General features: G+C 47.9%; 6 protein-coding genes across 6 annotated transcripts; 4 read left to right on the forward strand and 2 right to left on the reverse strand.

The window, feature by feature from the left end:
• Positions 1-409: 409 nt before the first annotated feature.
• HOO65_080424 (INO80 complex subunit 1) lies at positions 410-1923 on the forward strand (the record flags this gene model as incomplete). Its single annotated transcript, XM_071004259.1, has 2 exons — positions 410-1004; positions 1070-1923. The coding sequence occupies 2 exons, from the start codon at positions 410-412 to the stop codon at positions 1921-1923; spliced, it is 1449 nt and encodes a 482-aa protein (XP_070856654.1).
• A 1658-nt stretch (positions 1924-3581) lies between these two features.
• On the forward strand, positions 3582-5339 carry HOO65_080425 (Cytosolic Fe-S cluster assembly factor NAR1; the record flags this gene model as incomplete). Its single annotated transcript, XM_071001556.1, has 1 exon — positions 3582-5339. One exon carries the CDS (start codon positions 3582-3584, stop codon positions 5337-5339), a length of 1758 nt encoding a protein of 585 aa, XP_070856655.1.
• A 200-nt stretch (positions 5340-5539) lies between these two features.
• On the reverse strand, positions 5540-6675 carry HOO65_080426 (uncharacterized protein; the record flags this gene model as incomplete). Its single annotated transcript, XM_071004329.1, has 2 exons — positions 5540-6398; positions 6488-6675. The coding sequence occupies 2 exons, from the start codon at positions 6673-6675 to the stop codon at positions 5540-5542; spliced, it is 1047 nt and encodes a 348-aa protein (XP_070856656.1).
• Positions 6676-7354: 679 nt separating this feature from the next.
• HOO65_080427 (uncharacterized protein) lies at positions 7355-7929 on the forward strand (the record flags this gene model as incomplete). The annotated part of the gene is made up of 2 exons (XM_071004397.1): positions 7355-7715; positions 7784-7929. The coding sequence occupies 2 exons, from the start codon at positions 7355-7357 to the stop codon at positions 7927-7929; spliced, it is 507 nt and encodes a 168-aa protein (XP_070856657.1).
• A 1291-nt stretch (positions 7930-9220) lies between these two features.
• Positions 9221-10621, forward strand: HOO65_080428 (ATP synthase H chain; the record flags this gene model as incomplete). The annotated part of the gene is made up of 3 exons (XM_071004281.1): positions 9221-9247; positions 10192-10273; positions 10350-10621. The coding sequence occupies 3 exons, from the start codon at positions 9221-9223 to the stop codon at positions 10619-10621; spliced, it is 381 nt and encodes a 126-aa protein (XP_070856658.1).
• Positions 10622-12095: 1474 nt separating this feature from the next.
• On the reverse strand, positions 12096-14806 carry HOO65_080429 (serine/threonine-protein kinase sck1; the record flags this gene model as incomplete). Its single annotated transcript, XM_071004155.1, has 2 exons — positions 12096-13572; positions 13713-14806. 2 exons carry the CDS (start codon positions 14804-14806, stop codon positions 12096-12098), a joined length of 2571 nt encoding a protein of 856 aa, XP_070856659.1.
• Positions 14807-21943: the final 7137 nt, after the last annotated feature.

The following is a 21943-nucleotide window of genomic DNA, read 5'->3' on the forward strand; positions in this document are numbered from 1 at the left end:
TCCCAAAGCTGGCCGTAGCTGCCAGGATGAGTATGTAGATACAGCTGTCAACAGCTGTATAGGTGCTAGCGCAAACAACTCCCAATAACTGTTCACGATGCCGATTCCTAACCTGGCTATCAGTAAAATGAATAAACAATTCGCTGCTTGCTTTTAATATTGACCTGCTTCACGTCTCGCTTCGCTTCATTTTATTTTGCCTTTTTCGCCTGCAAAGTTAGAATTGATTTTCGGCCTCGTTTGTCTCTTGCGTGGTTCTTTATTTGCCTTAATTTCTGGGCATTGTCCGCGTGACTTTTAAGTCTAGGCTTCAAGCCAGTACCTAATTCCATCCTGCGACCCCGATCACACTGGCACATCCTCTTCCTTGCTCTCCTTCATTCTATTCATCTCTTCTCTAATTCTGACAATGCCGGCTCTCCAAGATGACACCGACACTACCACAATCGCAGCCTCCGCCCTTGCTCATTCTCCCGATACCTCGCTATCTGATGTCCTCTCTGATGCTGATGAGAGCGACGTCGCTAGTCGTGTCACCGACACTCACTCCACAGACGTTGATCCAACCTCTCTGCGCCATAGCCGGAGCAAGCGCTTAAAGACTGAAGTTGTCGATGACGCGCCGCCTCCTGCACCCGCATCGCCCGCTATCCACGCCCACGAAGACGAGCATGCCCCCGAGTTTCTCGACGGAATGTCCGATGTATCTAGCGACACAGATGGCGATATTCCTAGTTCACCAGCTAACACGCGATTTGATGACGATGACTTCCAGGAGCAGGTGTCGTGCTGCGCTTGGGAGGGCTGCAATGCCGGAGATCAGGGCAATATGGACCGTCTGGTTGATCATATTCACAACGAGCACATCGAGGGCCGTCAGCGGAAATATACATGCGAGTGGACTGGATGTTCACGCAAGAGTATGGCCCATGCCTCAGGCTATGCTCTGAAGGCACATATGCGCAGCCACACGCGCGAAAAGCCGTTTTACTGCTATCTGCCAGGTAGGTTCAGGCAAACAAGTTATAGTACACCCTGTGTTCTTCCCTACTAACTTGTCCAATTACAGAGTGTGACCGCGCCTTCACCCGCTCAGATGCCCTCGCTAAACATATGCGCACCGTCCATCAAACAGAAGACCTTCGACCAAGCGACCCCGTCCCTAAGTCACATCTCAGTGGCGGACCCAATGGTCGCAAGCTCAAGATCATTCTCAAGACCCCCACATCGACCACCAGCAACGACGAATCTCTGCTTGATGATAGTCTTTTGCTAGACGACCTCGAGGGTGATCACTTCACCCAGCTCTCGGAGGAGGATTTTACTAAAGAAGAGCTCGAAATGCCACTCGAAAAGCTCTTCCGCCGTTGCCGTCTCCAGCTGCAGTGGTCAGAGGAGGAAGGCGAGAAGCTGCTCAAGGAAATCCAGATTATGGAGGAAACGTACAAACGCGAGTGGCTCGACAAGGAGGTCTTACTGGCTCAAGTAATCCAAAGTGAAAAGGCCTGGTACGAGAGACGTAAGATTGTGTTGGCAGCTGAGGCCAAGGCTGAGGCTGAAGCTTTGGCTGCTAGGAAGCTACGCGAGGCCCAGCAACTAGAGAACGAACAAAAGGCTAAAGCCGAACTAATAAAGGAAGCGACGGCAAACGCACTAGAGAAACAGCTCAATGAAACTGATGCTGATGCCGCGTTGCCAGCTACCTCTGACGCGGTCAAAGACGTGTCAGCCACGGATGAAAAGGATGAGGACGTGGAAGTTGAAGATGCAGATGCAGAAGGGGTAGAGATGGACTCAGAGTCGAAGACGCGAGAGAATATGGGTATCTCGGAGCCAGAGGCTGATGAGGACAAGATGGATTTGGATACACCAGTACAAGATGGTATCAAAGCTGAGCCTGCGCCAGCAGCGGCGGCGGTATGAGAAAAAGGAAATGGCCGGATCAGGGTGAGGGAAATCTTTGAAAGAAGAGTTACGAAATCTGTTTTTCTTTGCGCGCATCTTATTACTTGTTTTTGCTTGTTTCGTTTTGTTTTGTCTAGATGAATGGACAAGTGGATGGGAAACTATCAAATATGATATCACACGTCTTGCGTCCTAGTATGAATTCCCGCGTACACCGATGCCATAACACTCTTGGAAGACGATAAAATATCGTCTTCCACTCACTCTCAGTTCGGCTTCTTCCTACATGTCTTTGCGCATCCGTCGTTTCTTCTCATGGTACGCCTCGGCGTTCTTGAACGGAAACGAGCTTGTTGCTTTGTCTAGATGTAGATTTTTGCTCACTGTGCTCGTGTCACCGGCAAACATGAAGCAGCCGAGCCCCACAATCGACAAGAACGCGCTGGCTAGTAGGCCAAATGCAAAGGCACTCTGGCCTGCCCACGTATACATCCCATAGCAGTACGAGGCAACGGCAGCATGATGCAGTGCGGATATAAGCATGATTGCACTAGCAAATGGGGAGACGGCAACTACTGTGGTGCAGATTTTAGGGGTAGTTAGGAGATGATGGCGGTAGATGGGAGGGGGGGAAGGAGAGAGTATAGAGAAGAGGGAGGTTACCTTCGGACAATGAGGATGTCAACGGAACAGCTCCCGAGAGAACTATATGGAACAAGGCGAGAGCAATGAGCGCAAAGCCTAGCGACCGAGCAAAATAGACTTCCAGAGCTGGGCATCTGCATATTAGCAATAGGATAACAAGAGCTTAGAAAAGATGAAAGCGCCTACCGGTATCGGCCTGGTATTCTTCACGTAACATTGACAATACAAATCGCGGAAAGAAGAGAAGTGTACCGCCCTGTAGACCTAGCCAGGCAGAGCTGGAAAAACAGTAGTATTGGATGCTCTGATAGCCTACGTCAGTTCAGGCTGGGGAGTGGGTGGAGGGAGGGCGAAAGAGAAGTGAAGGGGAGGCTTACATCCATTGTGGTTGGCCAAAATCAGGGCGCTGAATTCAAGAAATAGATTGACTCTATACTGAGTTATACGTTCTTCCAATGTGTTTTCTTAAGAATAAATACTCTCCCTAATGTCTGCATGTTAGCAATAGAGCACGAAGGGTTCCTGGATCGTCCTCAGGCTAGGCTCCCTCCTGCTCTGGGCCGTAAGTATATACACAGGTAGTACACGCTCCACCACTCGTGTAACACAACAAAGCGGAACCAACATGATCCTCCCGGACTTGACGAGCCACTGGCCGATTTCGCATTAGAAATTTTGGCTCTGCTGACAATTCCAAGACTATCCAAAGCGACAAGGACGACGGCCACAGTAAAAGTCACAGGGTTTGTTCTTTTTTTTGCTATTATTTGCCAATATTTTGAGGCTTGTTCTTTCCTTTCTTTGCGCTCTTCGGTTGGTTGTCTCTTCTGGCTTTTGATTTGTTTTCCTCGGAAAGCTTGGATAGACAAGACAGACAAGCCCTGACATCATCGACCAGGGCATAGGCTTGAGGCAGTTGGCTATCATTCGTCATTGAGATTCTCTATCCTTTTTCGCCGCGTGTATTTTTCTCTTCTTCTGCCTTTAGTCTCAATCTTTCTTTCTCTCGTTCCTTACTCCTTCTTCTCACCATGAGTGCTATCCTCTCTGTCGATGATCTCAACGACTTCATTACTCCCGGAGTCGCCTGCATCAAACCCGTTGAAACTCTCCCTGCTGTTCAAGAATCCCTCGAACACGAAGTCGTTCTTGATGGCACACCCGCTGCTGTCTCTGCCGCTGGCCCTGCACAGATCTCTCTAACTGACTGTCTCGCCTGCTCCGGCTGTGTGACATCTGCCGAAGCCGTGCTAGTTTCTCTCCAGAGTCATGCTGAAGTGCTCAATGTGCTAGATGCCGCGCCAGCACTGCGCATTAAGCCTTCTAAATCTGCTGCATCTAGCTCTAAATGGATTGTCGAGGGTCTAGAGAATTCTGATGCAAAGCTTTTTGTCGCTAGCGTTGCGCCTCAAGCGCGCGCAAGTCTGGCGGCTGCCATGGGCCCAAACTTTAGTGAAGCACAAGCAGGGCGCGTCGTTGAGCGCTTTCTGCGGCAGAGCCTCACTGACGGTGGAAAGTACGGAAATGCGTTCACATGGGTGCTAGACACGAGTGTCGCGCGTGAGGCGTGTCTAGTCTTAGAGGCAGATGATGTGCTTCACTCAGGAAACAACCCATTGTCCCCTGATATCATGGCACGCAAGACACCAGTGTTGGCTTCAGCGTGTCCCGGCTGGGTATGTTATGCGGAGAAAACACACCCATACGTCCTCCCACACATATCACGCACCAAGTCTCCGCAGGCCTTAATAGGAACTTTGGTCAAAACCACGCTTACCCGTGCACTAGGGATTCCAGCTAGTAGGATCTACCACGTTACCGTTATGCCGTGTTTTGATAAGAAACTCGAAGCTTCACGTGAAGAGCTCACTGATTCTGTGTGGGACCGGGATTCTTCTTCCTCGTCTAATAAGCCCGTGCGTGATATTGACTGTGTTATCACTACTGCTGAGATCCTCACACTCGCTTCTGCCCGTGGTCTCGATATCTTCGCTCTCCCACATTCACCACTTCCCCCTCAACCAAACTTCCCTGACCCACGGATGTCGGCCTTCCTCCTCCGTGCACATCCTGCCCTACGTTCCCCGCGGACAGCTGGTCCATCAGGTGGCAGCCTTTATTTCATACTCAGCATGGCAGCTACAAAGCATTCGGGGGCACGCATAATCGCTGAGCGCGGGCGCAATGCCGATGTAGTTGAGTATACTTTGCTCTCAGCTACGGACGAGCCGCTGCTGCGGGCCGCACGATACTACGGCTTCCGCAACATCCAAAATCTTGTTCGCCGGCTAAAGCCCGCTAAACCGTCAATGATGCCTGGTGGCAAGCCATTTGGGAGTGCCAGACGTCGTGCTGCGAAACCCGCCTCAGCGCAGTTAGAATATACATACGTCGAGGTTATGGCGTGTCCTGGTGGCTGCACAAATGGCGGGGGGCAGATCAAGGCTGATGACACACACGTGGTGCAGATGAATACGGCTGATGGTGTGGTGGACCACAAGGCATGGTTGGCTGCAGTTGACGAAGCTTATTTCTCAGCAGATGAGACGGAAACAAAAGCTGGGGAGGCAGCAGTGCCTACAAATCCAGGTGACGGCCGGTTTGTGCAAGGCTTAGACACGCAGTATATCCGGGAAACTCTTGCATACTGGGCTGACATTACGCTCGTTCCGTTGGAAAAACTCGCATACACTACGTACAGAGAAGTAGTTAGCGATGTAGGCAAAAAGGATATGAGCCAGACTGAACGCGCGGCGCAGATTGCAGGACGGATCGGGGGAGGATGGTAATGACATTCTAAGGGTTTATTTTATGTGAAAAAGGGTTATTTATTTATACGAGCGTACAGTTTATGGTTACACACGCATTCGTGGGCTGGATCAGCGTCAGAACAAGGGCATTAGATATAAAGAAAATGGACAATAGAAATCACAAATCTCGATTCCAACACTTTTAACTCTAGATTTAACCCCAACCCTCCGGCCCTAATTTACACCAAACTCACTCCTCCTCCCGCTACCGCTCCACCCCTCCCACGACCCCCCCTCTTTCCTGCTGCAAAGCCACCACGACTTCCAGGTTCCGGGGGATTCCGAGGCGCTCTGATTGCGTGAACTGGCCCATCCCGGGAGGTTGAATTGCCACCATTAGTGCCCATACCTGGGGGAATACTACCGGGTGTCCGGGTGGGACCACGGCGACTACCACGTGTACCAGGCGATGACTGGGTGTCTTCGAAAAAGCCGGGGCCAGAGCTGTTGATGTTATTGCTGCTGTTACCGCGACCACGACTAGTCTTGCCCCGGCCTCCGCGCCCTCTCGGCGAGGATCCAGAAAGACCAGCGTTCAAGCCACCATTTGTAGGCCCTATGCCTGAGGAGTTCGAATTCACGGCGCCACTGGCAGCGCTAGATACGGAGCCGGCACTAGCCTGTGCACTGGCAGGTGCTCCAAAGATTTTAGCACGTGCCTCGTCGTAGCGTCGCTGCTTTTCCTCGCGTTCACGCGCTTGCTTAGCCATGCGTTCATGCAGGCTTAAAACGGGCTTGCATATAGAATCGTCGGCATCATCCTCATCGCTGTCAGAGGCAGTGGCTGAGGGAGCGGCTGAAGCTGATGCTGACACAGAAGTTGGGCCGCTAGGGCGAGCAAGAACAGACCCCGGCATCGATGTCGACGAATCATTTCGAATCCCGGAGTCACTTCCAGAGCCGGGGACGGAGGATTGTGGCGTGCGGGACGTGGGAGTGGGTGGCTTGCGGCTGAGCACGCGGACCTGGCGGAAGGTCTCGGCCGAAGCGACGCCGGTCTTTGAGGCGTCTAGGAAGGAAAAGGGCTGGGCAGCGTCACTGTAGAGTGGGGAGTAGGGGAACTTGAGTCAGTCTGAAGCGCTTTTTTCATTACATTTTTTCAGCCATGTTGCCAGGGCGGGTCTTACGCTGCTTCCCATATCCGTCGGTTCTCCTCGCGGTGGAGTGCTTCTTGCTGGGCTCGGCTTAGCTTCGGCTTGACTGTCGAACTGGCGAAGCCTAGGGTGCAAGCCTGGGTTTGCTTGGTTAGACTGTCGGCCGCTTTAGACCAGTCGTCATCGTCCCAAGCATTTGGGACAGCCTGGGAGGAGGCCATGATTGGCGGGGTAGGGGGTAGAGAGGGCTGTTAAGAAGAGAAGGGTATCAGGCCTCAGAGGACGTCCTACGTCTTGAGTGACGTCGGGTACGGCTGGAGCAGGGACTGGGGTTCAAGGTGTATATCGCTTGCGATTCAAGTTCCAGACCAAGGTTTGTGTGTGGAAGTTACAAGTGTAGCGGTGCAGTGAGACGTGCTTTTTCAGCTGCTGCTGCTAGACGGTGCAAGAAGCAGCAAACAAGAGTGGACCATTGGGCAAGGAGAAGCGGAACAAGAATGCTGGCAGCAGTGAGATCGCAAGGAAGTAAATATCGAATAGAAATAAAGCGGAAATGAATTTCGAGTGCAGCCAGATCGCAAGGATTGACTTGATGGTCTAGTTAATATTTGGTGATGGGTTGTTGGATAGACGCTGGAGCAGGGCAGAGACCAAAATGTAGTGTGGCTTGGGTCCATTTAAAAGATATGTTTTGGTAAAAAGTAGTATGGGCTAAAAACAAGAGACGGCCACACTTTTAACAGTATCAGTGTGATCCATAGTCAATATGTCCTTGTGATTTTGCTAGTGCTAGCATATTGTTTAGTGGGCCCTTACCGCTTTTGAACCTTTTTGACGTCTAGCTTCCCCACATGGCAGCTTTAACTTAGACTAACTTCCTCAGTCTAGTTTTACCTTACCATGTCCTCTTATTCATCAACCCCAAGCTCGCCTACTGCATCATCGCCATCCGCATCTACTCCCACCAACAATCAAGGGAAACCCCATGCTATAGACTCTTTGCATCGGCAACCTACCGGCAACTCTTCTTCAGCTTCTGTTACAAGTAGCAGCAACCTTTTCGCCGCAGCTACCTCGACCTTCAAATCACTCTCTAAGTCTGCAATAGACCCTGTGTGTAGCTACGCAGCCAAAATGGAGTATGGACTAAACTCGCCTGGCATGGAGACCTCACGGCGTCCATCACAGTACTGCACTGCGGATGGGATGACACTAGAGGCTGAGAAAGGCCCACAGTTGATTCACCAGGACTGGAATCCAAGTGAGTTATCTCCTGCTATATTATTCCGCCTGTTGCAAATTAGCATGTATTGACACATTCACATCTAGACTCTTTGAGCGATCCATTCAACCGCCCGGAAATCCCACCGCTGCGCGCCATCAAGTTGTCGCCAGAGAAGGAGGCCGAGCATGCTGCAATCCTAGCAGCAGCTAAGGAGCGGGCAAGGGAGCTGGATAAGAGTCGCCAGAAGTAGGAACTAGGGTGGGATATTATTTTATTTTTTTATTTTGGATTCTTGGAGTTTGTTTATGGTGATATATTCTTTATGGCTTGATTTGTTGATATAACTTTTTTATTTTCATTTTTCATTTTTACTTTGGCATTTTTGTGTGGATCACTTGAACCCGGCCTCGCTGAACCGTTAGACGTCAAGGCACCCTATTCCATGCCTAGATGCTAAGAAGACTATTTAGGAAGATGTCAGTCTTATCGATATGGTCGGAAAGTCGCTTCACTCAGTAACGTAACACCTCGACTTCTAGTGGGGGCGACAGAGACCGAAGCCTCTGATATTAAGCTTTGAACGCATAATGTTTTAGTAGAGCGACAAGACAATATCTGTATTAGGTGAAGAGTAATTTGCCAGACCACCCCTACATGTAGTTGGTTGCAAAAGTGTAGGTATGAGGTAGTTGATGCATTGCGTTGTGTTTGGTGTGTAGACGAACCGGGAAGCCCGGTGTTTGCGATGGGCGAGAGCTATTTCAGTTCATACGCACAACAGGCCGCAAGCACAATCCGGCATGAGCACAGTATCCGCATCTGGCAGACAGTTGCTTACCAGAGGCTTGTATTATTGGGCCTTGACAACTAGGAAACTAAAGCCCGGTCTCGAACCTTGCCATAGCAATGTTTGTTGAGGTTTGCACGACTGAAGCTGGGCCTTACAATAGGTTCTAGAGCCCTACCAACCCAGCCCGGCCGACGGATTATGACCTTCATGCGGACAACGCCTAGCAGATCGTTAGGGAAGAATTCCTAGAACCGGGTCTCTAGCGCACTATGGGAGGTAGGTCTAGTGCCGCCCAACGTGTTCCAGGTGCGTGTATGGACACGAACCTCACTAAATATGGCACCCGCTTTCAACGATATATGCTGAGGACGCAATATTACGAATCTTCTAGCTGATTGATTAATTGCACGATAATTCAACGTTCCTTCTCAAACTCACGCACACCATCACGTGACTAGGAATCACGTGATAAGCTCACAACCTAGGACAATCCCGTCTTTGTCCGCACTACCAAATAAAGTGGAGACAATGCTAGAAGTCCAGCGCTCATTGGTGTCAATGCCTGAGGCTGCCCCATTTCCCGGTCACTCTTTCCATTTCCCCTCCGTCTGTTTGAAAGCTTTTGAAGGGGTCTTCCACGAAAGCCTTGAGCCTCTGCCAGAGTGACACTTTTTTTTTTCTTGCTTGGTTTTTTCGTCCTTTTTTTCTATCTTTCGCTCCTCATAAAAGAACGCCTTAAATTCCGAACAAGATGCTTCCCTCTGTGTCGAGTGCCGCCGTATGTTTTTTCTGCTCGTGATGGGCATCCTGTTGGTGATTTTATTTCTTTATTTATTTCCTTTTGCACATTTATGATTGTGGCAGCAGAAGACAAACCCGCAACATGTGAAGTCTGGTGCTGGGGGCATGGGACTGGAGCCACTATAAATTCCTCTTGTTACAGCATTTATACAGCGCTTTTACAGCGCGCTACGGCATACTACGGCGTCAACATCGCTGTAGCCCATCTCTGTAACTCGCCTATGCTTGACTCTAGTACACTGCATTGAACACCACCCATCGCCAGTCCGTCGACCTTCCGACCATTCGACTCGACTATCCTACTATTCTCCGCCAAGATGACAACTCGAAAGTCAAAGGGCTAAGCGATTTAAGACGAGACGAGCAATCGGCGCTATTTAATTACCGTTAATGGCATTGGCTATCGACTACCTCATCGCTGGCCATTGCTAGCCCGTCCATCCCCTCTGCATCTAGACAACCGCCATCTCAGCTTCACAAGCCGTGCCTTGGTCTTGCGCATGCTCTATCCTAGCCAATTGGAACTATTAAGACCTGTACCTGCTGGGTATTTAGAGTCAATGGCTTTTCTACGGCTCGAATGAGTCTGGCAGAGGGCTAGTAACGAGACCAGAGCGAAGATTACGGCATTTGATTTAGGTGTCCCTCAGTGCCCGAAGACCGTCAAACAGCAGGTCCAAATCTTGTCTCTACCTTTAAGTCTCCTCGTCTCGACTTGATCGTGCTCTTATTGCCTCTCACTCTGTATCTTCATGCTTGCTAGGGCTACTACAAACTAGCCAATAAGCTAGCTAGCTACAGTCACACTATTGCGATTTGTCTTTTGCTCTCTGCTATGCCACGCCACACGTGCATTTCCTACCTTTTCCTTCTTCCACATTGTCCACTGCTAGAAATACTAACATTCTGTTCGTTTTCCAGCGCCGGGGAACCGTTGCCCTTGTCCGCTCCGTGAAGCCTATCCAGGCCCGGACCTTCATCGTGCCCACCGCTGTCCGCCGTGGTACGTTTTATCTAATACCTCTATGGTCCCTCGATCTTTACTATTTTCTCCTTTCTGACGCCCTATCTCTCCATAGTTGACTACGTCCAGGACCTATACCTGAAGTCCCTCGCCTCGTACAAGGCACCCGCCGTTTCGGCCGCCGACTCTGAGGGCCAGGTCCAAAAGTTTGCACTGCCCAAGACACCCGTGTCGCCCGAGGAGGCTGACCTGGCTTCGAGCTTGAAGGAGTACGAGTCGCTGGCCGTTGAGGTCGAGGGCTCTGACGCCGCGGTCGCCGCTGACGGCTCGGCCATTGTCCAAGACTGGCTGGTTGAGGAGGAGGAGGAGACCACTGCTGCCCACTAAGCGGGCGATTACTATGGTCTACATCTCTTTCTATATTAGCATCGCCTTCTCTCTTTTCTAACACGAGTCCTCCCTGTTCTTGTTGCTTCGCTTCGTTTGTACCGTGATAGATATAACCAAAACAAGGACGTTTCTAATAAACAAGAGCACGCATGCCGGTCGCCTGGAAATATACGAGATGCATAGTAAAGCACAGTCTACATCTAGTATCCCCACGCATTGAAAAAGTCATGAATTAAATTAAATTAAGACACACTACACTCTACCGCCTTTGCCTGTAGTTGTTGGTTGGCATGCATCCCACCCACATTCTTCCTTCCCTCCTCCAAGTGACGCCCATCCTTAGCTATCTCTAACGATAAACAAAGAGTAAGAGCAAGCAAATTACAAAGGACAGCGAAAACAATGATAGAAGAGACTATCCGTATTTTTCTTCGAGTTACGAAATTCGCAGCAACAACAACAGCAGCAGCAGCAACAATAGGACATAAAACAATGAGAGGAAGGGTCAAGACTAACAGAACGAAAGAAAAAGGAAAAGCCATAGCGTTTTGAAGAGTGAAAGACTGGATGATTTGGGTAACTGACAAACTAAAAGCAACAAAGCAAAAAGAAAAAGGGAGAGAAAAGGCGTAAATTTTGAAGAAAGCGAAAGGATGGGGAATAGTCAAGTTCGTAGAGAAAGACGACAAGGAAAACTTTGATGAGTAACATAGACAAGACAGAAGAATAGTGATATGAGGATGGCAACAAGGAGAGACAGAATAGAGTAAAAGGGACAGGAAATCAGAAAGGTAAAGGAAGAAGAAAGGTAGATAACAAAGCAAACGCCATTTTGTAGTTTCCAAATCCCACATGCTCAAGTCGCTTAAAAAGGTCTTGACTTCTTCCCTTTTCTTCTTGTCTCTACTCTCCCCTTCCATTTGCCTTTGATGATGTGAACGACAAGGAAAAAAGGAATCATTGAACTTCCAAAAGCTTCGTAAACGTAAAGAAAAACAAGAAAACGAATAAGACTTGAAAAGAAACCAAAGAAAATCAAAGAGAAAAAAGACGTCGAAATGAAACGGAAATAGGGGAGAGGGAAGAAGAGAAGTATAACGCTGTTAAGTTAGACCAGTCTGATCAAGTCCAGAAGATGAATAGGGCAGATGTATACAGAGATGCATACGGAGACAAGATGAAGGAATGGAAGAGATAAGAGAAAGAGAATGGAAGGATGCCACCAAGACAAGAAAGCAGAAAAATAAAAAATGAACTAGGCAGAGGCGGAGGTGGAGGCGGAGACAGGTCAATGACATTGAGCAAACACCCAAGTCAGCAAGCAAGAATAGGGTATTTGTGGTATGGATCGGTCTAGACAAAGTTAACCAAAGTTAACTAACATGTCATATGGCAACAGTTCAAAAAGGGTGGCCTTTTCTCTTCCAAAGGTTATCTGTCTTGGACTCTACAAATCCAGTCCTCTTCGCGCTCACGACAGCGGATCAAATGGCTGTCCGTCAAGCATATCATCGTCATTAGACCCATGCTCAATACCACTCATGCGGTTGCGGTTGCGATGGAGGTTGACATCACTCATGTTGTCCCAGCCATCTTCCATGTCGGAGTGCACGTCATCCTCATCGGACTCATCGTTGTCATATCTGTTGTACAGCCCATGACCACGACCGCCACCACCCATGTTCTCCTCCAGCGCACTCTCATCGACATATGTGAATCCCTGGAAATTGGCTTGAACCGAGGGTGAAAGCGGCGTAGATGTGGCAATGCCCCGCGCTAGGGCTGCTGCACGCGCATTGAGCGAACCGTTGTTGTCTAATGCCGTGGTGAACTCGGGGTCAAAGTACGATACATCAGTATCCGACAGTAGCGTCGGCTTGAACGGTGGTGTGATCAGCTTGCGTGCTAGCTGGTCCCAGTTAATATCACTGAAGAACGGGTGTCCCTTGAGCTCTTCAGCATCGCCATGCGCGCCCAGTCGATGCTTAGGATTGCGGTTCAGCAGGCCCTTGACGAAACTGCGGCCCTCAACCGACAGTACGTCACGTGGGAAGCGCACCTTGCCAAAGGCAATGTTCTTATACATTTGTTGCGTGTCATCGGCGTAGAACGGACTCCAGCCACAACACATCTCAAATACTAACACCCCCAATGACCAAAAGTCCACCATCTTAGTGTAACCTGACTCATCTAGTAGAACCTCAGGAGCAAGATACTCAGTCGTACCACAGAAAGTGGTGGTTGTATCATTCTTGGTCAAATTAGCTTTGGAAAGTCCGAAATCGCAAAGAGCGATATGGCCATTAGCATCCAAAAGGATGTTTTCAGGCTTCAGATCGCGATACACAATGTCGTTTTCGTGAAGATGCTGGATTGCCAGAATCAGCTCCGCAATGTAGAACTTGGCGCGAGCTTCCCCAAATTTGTTCTCTTTTTGTAGATGCCAGAACAACTCGCCACCAGACATGTAGTCTGTCACCAGATATAGATCTGAGGGTGTCTGGAATGAAAATTTGAGACCAACGATAAAAGGTGAGTCTGACATGGCAGTACGGACAAGAATGTTCCGCTCGCCCACTGTGTGTGCAACCTCCTTTTTCTGGACAATGACCTTCTTAGAAAGCACTTTCATAGCGTAGATGCGCTGGGTATCCTTCTTGCGCACTTGGTACACCTGGCCAAAGGTGCCCTTGCCGATGAGGCGTAAGATCTCAAAGTCTGACGGCCCTAGATGTTTCCGTTCAGCCCGTTGGTAGTTGGCTTCGACATAAATCTCACCAGTTGGCGCAGGAGTATCAGCGTGGCCCTCAAGAGCAAACCATCCCTTGATAGACTCTTGTTTATCAGCGCGAGTATCAAAAGTAACATGTCCGTAGAAAATGTCGTTGCCTTGATCGTCTCTTTCGTAAACGGATATGTCTAACTTAGTATCGGAGTTAACCACGTCGCTATGTGGTAGTGAAGCGTGTATTGTTAGCTTTATGAGTCTGTTGCGTATATTTGGGAGGTAGAGAGATAGGTAAAAAGAAAAGGAAATCAAAGAAAAAGGGTAAGGGATAAAAAGAGGAGGGAAAAGGGCTTGACTCACAAAATAGCTTGCGCATCCCACTTAATATTCGTCAGCGACTTCCTGCTACCCCCCACCTTGGCCTCGGTGACGCTCGAGTTGCTACTCTGGCGACTTCGCATAGGGACGCCGTGAGGGAAGCGGCCCTGGCTACTGCCAGTGCGCTGCATAGGAATGGGTCGGTTCAACGGAGGACCAGCAGCCATGTCAGGTTCGCATGGATGGGCGGGACCGGAAATAAGTTGACTGCGCTGGAAAACAGCAACGACGTGAGGCTCCCTGCATTTACCCAGACCGCGAGCTTCAACAATGCGGACCTTGAGCTTTCCCTTGGCAACCGCAGGGGCACCGGTGGAAGAAGCTGGTTTGGGAGTAGCAGACCGGCTTATCGCATTGCTGCTATCGCTACCTCTATTGTTGTTCGGAGTCGCAAGGGTTTGTTCTAAAGGAGTTGAGACCGAGAGGGCTCGGGGGGTGGGTGGTCCGCTCTTGAGAAAATTAGTTAGTCTTTTGATATTTTCGGCTATGGTCCAGCCAGAACCGCAGCTTTCTTGTGACTGAAGAGTTGGTCTTTGTCTTTTAGGGCTAACAGATTTATCGCCAGCCAGCGCTAATGTTGTTTGTGTAGATGCTTCTACCGCCATCTTGGCGGTTGAAACTACAGAAGCAAGCTTGCTCATATTCTCCTGTGATGCTTGCGATGAGATATCCTTGAAATGCAGAATGGGCTCAACCTCGACCGTCTTTGTAGAAACCACAGCTTCGACCAGAGCTGACTTGACTTGACTCGATGACTTGGATTTCGCAAAGGAGGCGAGGCGATTTGAAGGCGGTCGTAATTCGCGGCCCAAAGAGCAATTGTTTCTGTGAGGACTGGATCTTGTTTTGGTATTATTGGAGGGCCATGAGGGGTCTGGACTTTGGGAGCGTTTCAACGGCTTTTCAATCGGCCTTTCTGTTGGAGCTGGAGACGGCGGAAGTTGAGCTGACGATTTAGAGGGCAGTAGAGGCAGTGTAGATATAACGGGTGTATTAGGGGCATTGGAAGGATTAGGAGTATCAGGAGACGGTAGTGGCAGTTGGTGCACCCCAACGGAGCCATCGTCGATAGACATTTTGTGTGATTTAAAATGCCTTTTTTATGAAGGGAGCCCGAAGTCTTATTCAACTATGCGCCAATATAACTGGCAGCAAAATCAGGATATGCGGAAAAAGAAAGAAAAAAAAGAAGAAAGACTAATCTGAAGCTGACCTGTCTCAAACTTTGAGATATACTAGATCGGCGGATATCCCGAGTTTAATTCAGTACTAGACGGAGAAGGAAGAGCAGAGAAAAAAGGTAATAGCGGTCGCTAACGATGCGATCACAAGTGAGCAGGATGGAAAAACAAACAACAAAGTAGTAAAAAAGACAACGGGAATTAGAAATAAGAGAAGAGGGAAAAAAATTAAAAAAAATAAAAAGGGAAAAAGGCACCAAGAAAGGCAGACTAATAGCCTGTCCCTGTTTGCGTTGACGGTGCGTGTTCAGTCAAACCAAGCCAATTGCGGAGGGGTATTTTGAATGTGTCGGTGTGCTCAGATGAAATGTCAAGATCAATAGCGGGGTGAGGGGAGGGAGAGGGAGGAAGAGAACAAGAGGAGAAAAGCGAATAGTTTGATGTTGATGTTGTTAAAGCAGTTGGTTGCTGTGCTTATTGTTGTTTTTTTTCAATAGTGCAGATATGTCTCTTTCCTCTTGACAAGATTTTTTTTCCTTTTCTCTTTTTCATTCAAATGACTCGCTCAGATTCCGCAGCAACAGCTTTAAACCTAAGTCGAAAAATCAGGAATAAAAAATAGACGAGCGAAGAGGAAAAAAAACTCTGACTTTTCCGTCATTTTAGTGGCTTTGAGAAATGAAAATTCCGCTCCTGACAGTGTCAAACCAAGCACTAAGCAGTGAGTAGTAAGTCAAGTCAGGCCAAGTCAGTCAGCCACTCGGTCAAGCTTACTTAAGGAAACTGGGAAGCCCGTGAAGTCTAAAAGGTTCTCTCTAAAGGCCCCTCTAGGGACCTATAGACACACTCTTGTGAAGACTAAATAGAAGCCCTGTAAAAAGTAGCAGTAATAATGCAGAGGCCTCTTCTAGTTTCTCGGCATGCCTTCTGGCACTAAGATGAGAATAGCAAGCCGAGATTAGACAAAAATGGCTTTAGTGCGGGGCCGTATCGGCAACCGGCCAATTAGAGAGCTCTCTCATGTTCTGGGAAAGAAAAAAAAAAGGAAAGAGAGGGAAGAGCACGTGATCTTCATATTCTTGACTAACAGACAGCGCAACATCAAACCTCAGAAGAAATAAAGAAGAGCAATATTTCCAATAAAGGGAATGCAAGGAAAACAGAGAATGAATGAACAGCTTCTTGGAAATAAAAAATCAAAGACCAGGGATAGAAGTAGGAATAGTCATAGGGAAGGAAATAGGAAGAAGTAGGTAATACTAACCTGGCCATAACAGCTCATGATTCCTGGAAAGCGCTTGTCGTGAGGATCGGGATGCGGTGTAGCTACACCAGATCGAGGCGTCTCAAATCCGGAGTGGTCAGCGACGTCGTCGTCTGTCGCCGGCGGCGTAGTTCTGTTGCTAAAAGGGGGGAAAAGGAAAAAGAGAAAACTTGATTAGACCTATGTTGACCAGACCTGGCCAGTGATAATGGGTAGTGGATAGTGGAGAAAGAAAGGCATAAACATCAACAACAGCAACGATGGAGATAAAGAGAGAATGACGGTGTGTGTGGATAAGAATGAAAGCGGAGAAAAATCATGCCAATGTAGAGAAGGGAATCGCCCACAGGTGTAAGAGAACCGACCCAAAGATTAGGGAAACCAAATAGTGTGTACAAGCAATGAGTGATGTGATGGCCATCAAAACAGAGCAAAAGTAAGAGGCTTCAACCAGAGAATTATCAAGTCAAGGGAAAGAGAGAGGAGGAGAAAAATATATGTAAAAGTGGGAAGTGTGAACGAACAATAAACCAACAGTTGAAAAGAAAAAGTGAGGAAAAAAAATAGGTTTTTTGCGCCGAAAGTTGAAGGAAAAAACTTCATCAAAGCAGTACGAAGAGCGCAAGCTTTAACGAAGAGATGCAAACTTTTTTCTTGCTTCCCTTGGGCATGTCTTCTTTTTTCTTTCTTTTCTCTTTTTTTCTTGCCGCCAGATTTCTTGTTCTTATTCTTCTTTGTCAATTCGGGAACAAGGGTTCTTGTTCTGAGAATCAGGAAGATGGAAAAATGAGTAAAAAAAGCCCTTGAAACCTTCTAAGGTGGGGAGAAAACAAGAAGAGGGGGGGAAAGGGAGGAAAGGGAGGGCCAGCACCAACGGACAGAGCCGCAGCATACTAACCTCCCCCCAGCTAGGGACTAAAAAAAGCATGAGACGAGGCTATGCAATTCGCATCTCAGCTTGTATTGCTTTTGACTTGCTCTCTGGCTGTAATAGGGAGTCTGGGTGATAGGGGGATGAATATGGCGTGAAGTCAAAAGAAAGCCGTGTTACCAAGGCTCCTTTTCTACCCAGGACTCAAAAAGATCGACAGCGGCTGCGGCTGCGGTCTAAGCCAGGAAGGCTGAGCAACAACCCGAGTAAAAAAGGAAAAAAAAGCAAAGAGTAAAAGAATAAAGAGTAAAGGCAGACAAACACGAGCCCTTCATCAACCAATAGATCTTCGGTGAGATATGCTCATGTTTGCCTTGCCTCGTTTCTTTTCTTGCCGTGGTGGTGGACACGGACGGATTTTCTTCTCTCAACTCTCCTCATCCTTTTATTCTCTTCCACCCGGCGGCTGGCTGCATACCAACATAATTGCCAAAGATCTAGGCTCAGGCAAATAAGACCAGAAGATCCGCTCCTCGAAGCTGCTTGGTTGGGTTCTCAACCAGTCGCCATATAGCAGAATTTCATCGCATTGCCACAAACAAAGCTCACAACGACTTCGTGTGGCTGGCTGGTTAGGCTTGGCTTTGCTGGGATGGCTGCGGCCAACCTGAACTATTCATTCTGAATAGGGCTCATGACTGCAAAAATACCACGTGAACAAGCTCAGATACCCCACCGCAATTCATCTTCAACTTTCGTAGATAGACAACAGAAGAAAATTTTAACTTTTGGGAATCCAGACCGTTGTGAGACCGCTCCCAAACTCTCCGGGGTGAGGGGGGGGGCGGGTTCTTTGCTTTTGCTTCTGCTTTTTTTTCCTTTTACATCCTTGTTGCACATCGAGTACAAGCCCCAATGTCACGTACACCAACAACAGACAACCCCCGAATCCTGGTCGAGGTTGACATATGTATGGGTTTGTTTGAAGGGAAAAATACCTAATGCAGATACCTAAAGGCTAGGGCGAATGGGAATAATAAGGAGAGACCAGGAGAGAAGGAGAATTGGCAGTGAAACCAAAACATCGCATAGCCAAAGGTAAGAAAAAGCCAAAAAGAAAAAAAAAAGTAGCAGAAAAGGGGGAAGAAACAGGAAGGGTAGATAATTGAAATAAGGCAATACAGTAGCCCTGGCCAAAACTTCCAGAGGCAACCAAATGGTAAATTGTGCACGTCCATCAATCTGGCCCGGAATCCAGCGCAAGCTCTTCAAAGTTGGCAGTTGACAAGCGTCCATGATCCATGCAAACTTCTAGTCCTCTCCTAATTGTCCAGAACATAGCTCAAACAATGGCTAGTGAACACACAAAGGGACAGACTTGAGCTTCGTTCAAGTAACAAGAATAATTCTAGCAAGCAAGCTAGCTGCACAAAAATAAAGACAGCTAGCTATCCGACTCGCCCAACTCTCGTTGTGTTGAACTCTTTTGCTGAGCAGGGAGAGAGAACGGAGGTAGATAGAATGTATAGTTGTAATCAGAGCAGCTTGTAGGAGAAGTGAAAATAGAGCCAGGAAGAATGGAAAAGACAGACTAAGGAGACACCAATAGCACATGGCGATTCGCATGATAGTCTAGACGAAGGTGAAGGGAACCAAAGCAAGGGGAATAAAACCATGTGAATGCTCTGATCCTGGTCTGCATCGTATGGTAATGTGGTGTGGTGCAGCGTGTCCAGGGACGAAGGGAGAGGGTAAAAAACAAAGGCAAGAGAGTGCCAAGAAACAAAACAGAAATTCTCAACAAACTTACTTGGACATCATCAAAGCTTGTGTCGCACGCTTGAGAAGATCAGAGCCTCCAAAGTGTGGTTCTAGGGTGGACATTAGGGCAGCAAGTACGGCGTACAACCACGGGGCAGAAAAAGGTAAAGGTCGATGTAGTGTGTATTTTCTCAGAAGAATCGTTTCTCTTCGGGACGATGAAGATCGAAGGTAGTTAGTGTCGTAGATAGATTTTTTGAGCTATGAAGGTTTATATCTTTCAAAGCTATGTTCAAGAGGAGCTGGAACGTTCGCGAAAGAAAAAGAGAAACAAGGTAACAATTAACAGAAGAGTAAGCCAGCCTAGTAAGCGGGCGATGAACGTGGAGCTTGGGTTTGCTTGGCGTGTAGTGAGATTTTGGGGAGAAAGAGGTATTCAACCGTTTAAAATAATTCAAGCTCTGAGTTGAGATTCGAAGAAGGAAAGAGCTTCAGACAAAGACGACGGCGGTTTCGTGGGGTGTTGCATGGATATAGTATTATTCGTCGATACACAGACACACAAGAAGGACGACGAGTGGAATGTTTTAGTGTGATGTTGGTGTTGATGTGATATAGTGCAGAAGAGAAGGAAACAAGAAGTCGAGGTTGGAAAGACAAATTGGGAGAGAAGAAAGGAAAGAGGGAAAAGGGAGTAAGAAGAGTAAGAAGGGAGGAAATAATGAAGCAAAAAAAGCGATGGCAAACTGCAAAGTCAGGTCAGGTTTGGGTCAGGGCTTGTATTGCCAAAGCAAATAAATTGAATCAAGGGTTGCCAAGTTGCCAGCGAGGGGCAAAGTGAAGAAATGTGGCAGGGGAGAGACGAGAGGAGGGGGAGGGGAGGGGACAGTAATCGAGAGGAAGGATGAGGGGTGAAGAGAGCAAAGGAAGCGGAAAAGAAAAAAAAAAGAGGAAGAGAGAGAAGGGAAAAAAAGAGGAGAGGAAAGAAGAGCTCTCAAGTCAGGCCGCCAATAGAAGAGCCAAGTTAATATGCTACCAAAGCCCAACCAATGACAATGCAGTCAGTTAGTGGTCAAGAAGATATACGTATAAAAAGCACGTTTTTGTCTTCCTTAACAAGTCTAGAGACAATAGAGGCGGAGAAATAGTTAATCAAGCAACAATTGACGAAGAGGAGAGCTCGCTTTTAGCCACCAAGTTGACGGCTGTGAGGGTATATGTAGGCTTTGGTCAGAGCTAGTTGCGGTCTTAGTCGTGGTCTTTATTTTGGACGAAACCACAAGCCAATTGGCTATTAAATAGATAACGCAAGGCACGCCAAACTGACCAAGCTGGAGAAGAAGAAGAAGAAGAGGAGGAGGGACAACAGCAGAAAGACAAGCGTTCACTTCAGCCCTGTTTCTGTTATGTGGAGTAGAGTTTGTTTTGCTTTCTCGCCTCTTTTTCTTTTGGAGTCCAAAACTAGAAGCTGTATAATGGCAAAGGGAGGGGCCAGAAATGACGAAATACAAAGCGGCTTATATCGGAACAAGAAGAGAGGCGATGTCTTGTCTCTATGATAATTTCTAGATCTCGGGGGTCCCTAGCTGAAAGAAAAGAATTTCCAAGGCGGGGTCCTCTTGGCCTGCCTGATTTCTCTCTCTTCTAGGATTCTTGGAGTTTTTGCGGAGGAGCTAGTTAGCTGGCTTGAGACGACAGCTGTTAAAAAAAATCTCAGGCTGCCTATTTTTACTCCATGTGACTGCAAAGTAAAGCCAAATCATGGCGTGGTTAGCTAGCTGTATACAACGGGGGTATGTGGGAAAGAGTGTGCTAATTGTCATGCAAACCCGTTGCATGGCCTTGACAAAAACAGCAATAAAAACAGCAAGTAGAACCATATTGACACAACGCCCACTCTCTAGAATATCCATATAACCACGACAGTTATGCAACAAATAGCAAACACTTGTAGCTTAAAGAACAGGGGTGGGGCTGGGATATGGGCAGTGCAAGGGTCGGGCTTCAGTCTCGTCTTTTCTCAAGATCCCCAAAGCTACCATAGAGCTTTTCTGCTTTTGTTCCCTTATTCGGGACTTAGCCTCGGGCAAGGCCGGACGCCCGCCCGCAGGCCTAGGATCGCGGAGTGGGTGGGTGGCTGATTGCGTTCTTTAGGAAGCGAACCAGTTCCCCTCTCCAAATTCTCGCTCTTCTTGTTTCTCCTCTTCCACGACAAGGTTTAACAAATTTCTGTCTACAGACCTTAAACCCAACAGCACAGTAAAGCTTTTTACCTTGCTGTGTTGTTCAATAGGCGAATGGGAATGAGAATGGAGGATTTAGGGATGAACGCTAACCATGGCGGCTATGACATGTCATGTATCAGAGGCAAACCCAAAGAGGGGGAATATCAGAAACCCCGCGACTAGGCCAGCCACTTTTCACTCTCAATATTTCTGGTGTCCAACTCGATAGAAAAGTAGAAAAACAATAGAAGCAATAAAAGAGTAGACAAGAAAGTAGGGGAGAGGGAACGCAATGGAAGGAGGAAACCGGGCTTTGACTAACCTAGAGCAGGGATTATAGCAATGTTGAATTCTGTTTGGCTTTGTTTGTCTGTGCAAACGATACAATGGAGTGTAAGTGCTTTAGTGTGAGTTCCGGCGTTATTAGGCTTTTGCTGACGAAATTTCGACAAGCTTCGTCTTGAGAGCGCTACAGTAGAGAAGGGAGACTTGTTAGAGTTGTTGATAGCACGATACCCAACGGAATGGGCGAGAAAACTAGGCTGCAAGAAACAAGATGCAGGCTGTAATAGTGGCCGGGATCTGGTTGAATGGTAGGTGTGAGGGGGAGAGGGGTAGAATGAAGAAGGAAAATAAATAAATAAAAAAGCCACGACCCTAGAGGCCGAGGGTATGTGAGCGGTAGACAGGCGAGTCACAAGCAACACACATACATTCACACAGACATCAGCACCAGGCGGAGGAAAGCGAGATGAAGTGCAAGAATGACGGTATGGGGATTGCGAGAAGCAAAGTGAGGGCTATCTTAAGAGCGAAAAGCGTGAGTTGGTAGGATCCTAGTCAACAACACATGAAATTGAGCCCTTTTTTGTCTTTCTTGTCTAATTCAAGATCAACTTTCTTCTCTGCTT

Source organism: Ceratocystis lukuohia (assembly GCF_044167205.1).
Source record: "Ceratocystis lukuohia strain C4212 chromosome Unknown Supercontig8_pilon, whole genome shotgun sequence".
Lineage (NCBI taxonomy): Eukaryota > Fungi > Ascomycota > Sordariomycetes > Microascales > Ceratocystidaceae > Ceratocystis > Ceratocystis lukuohia.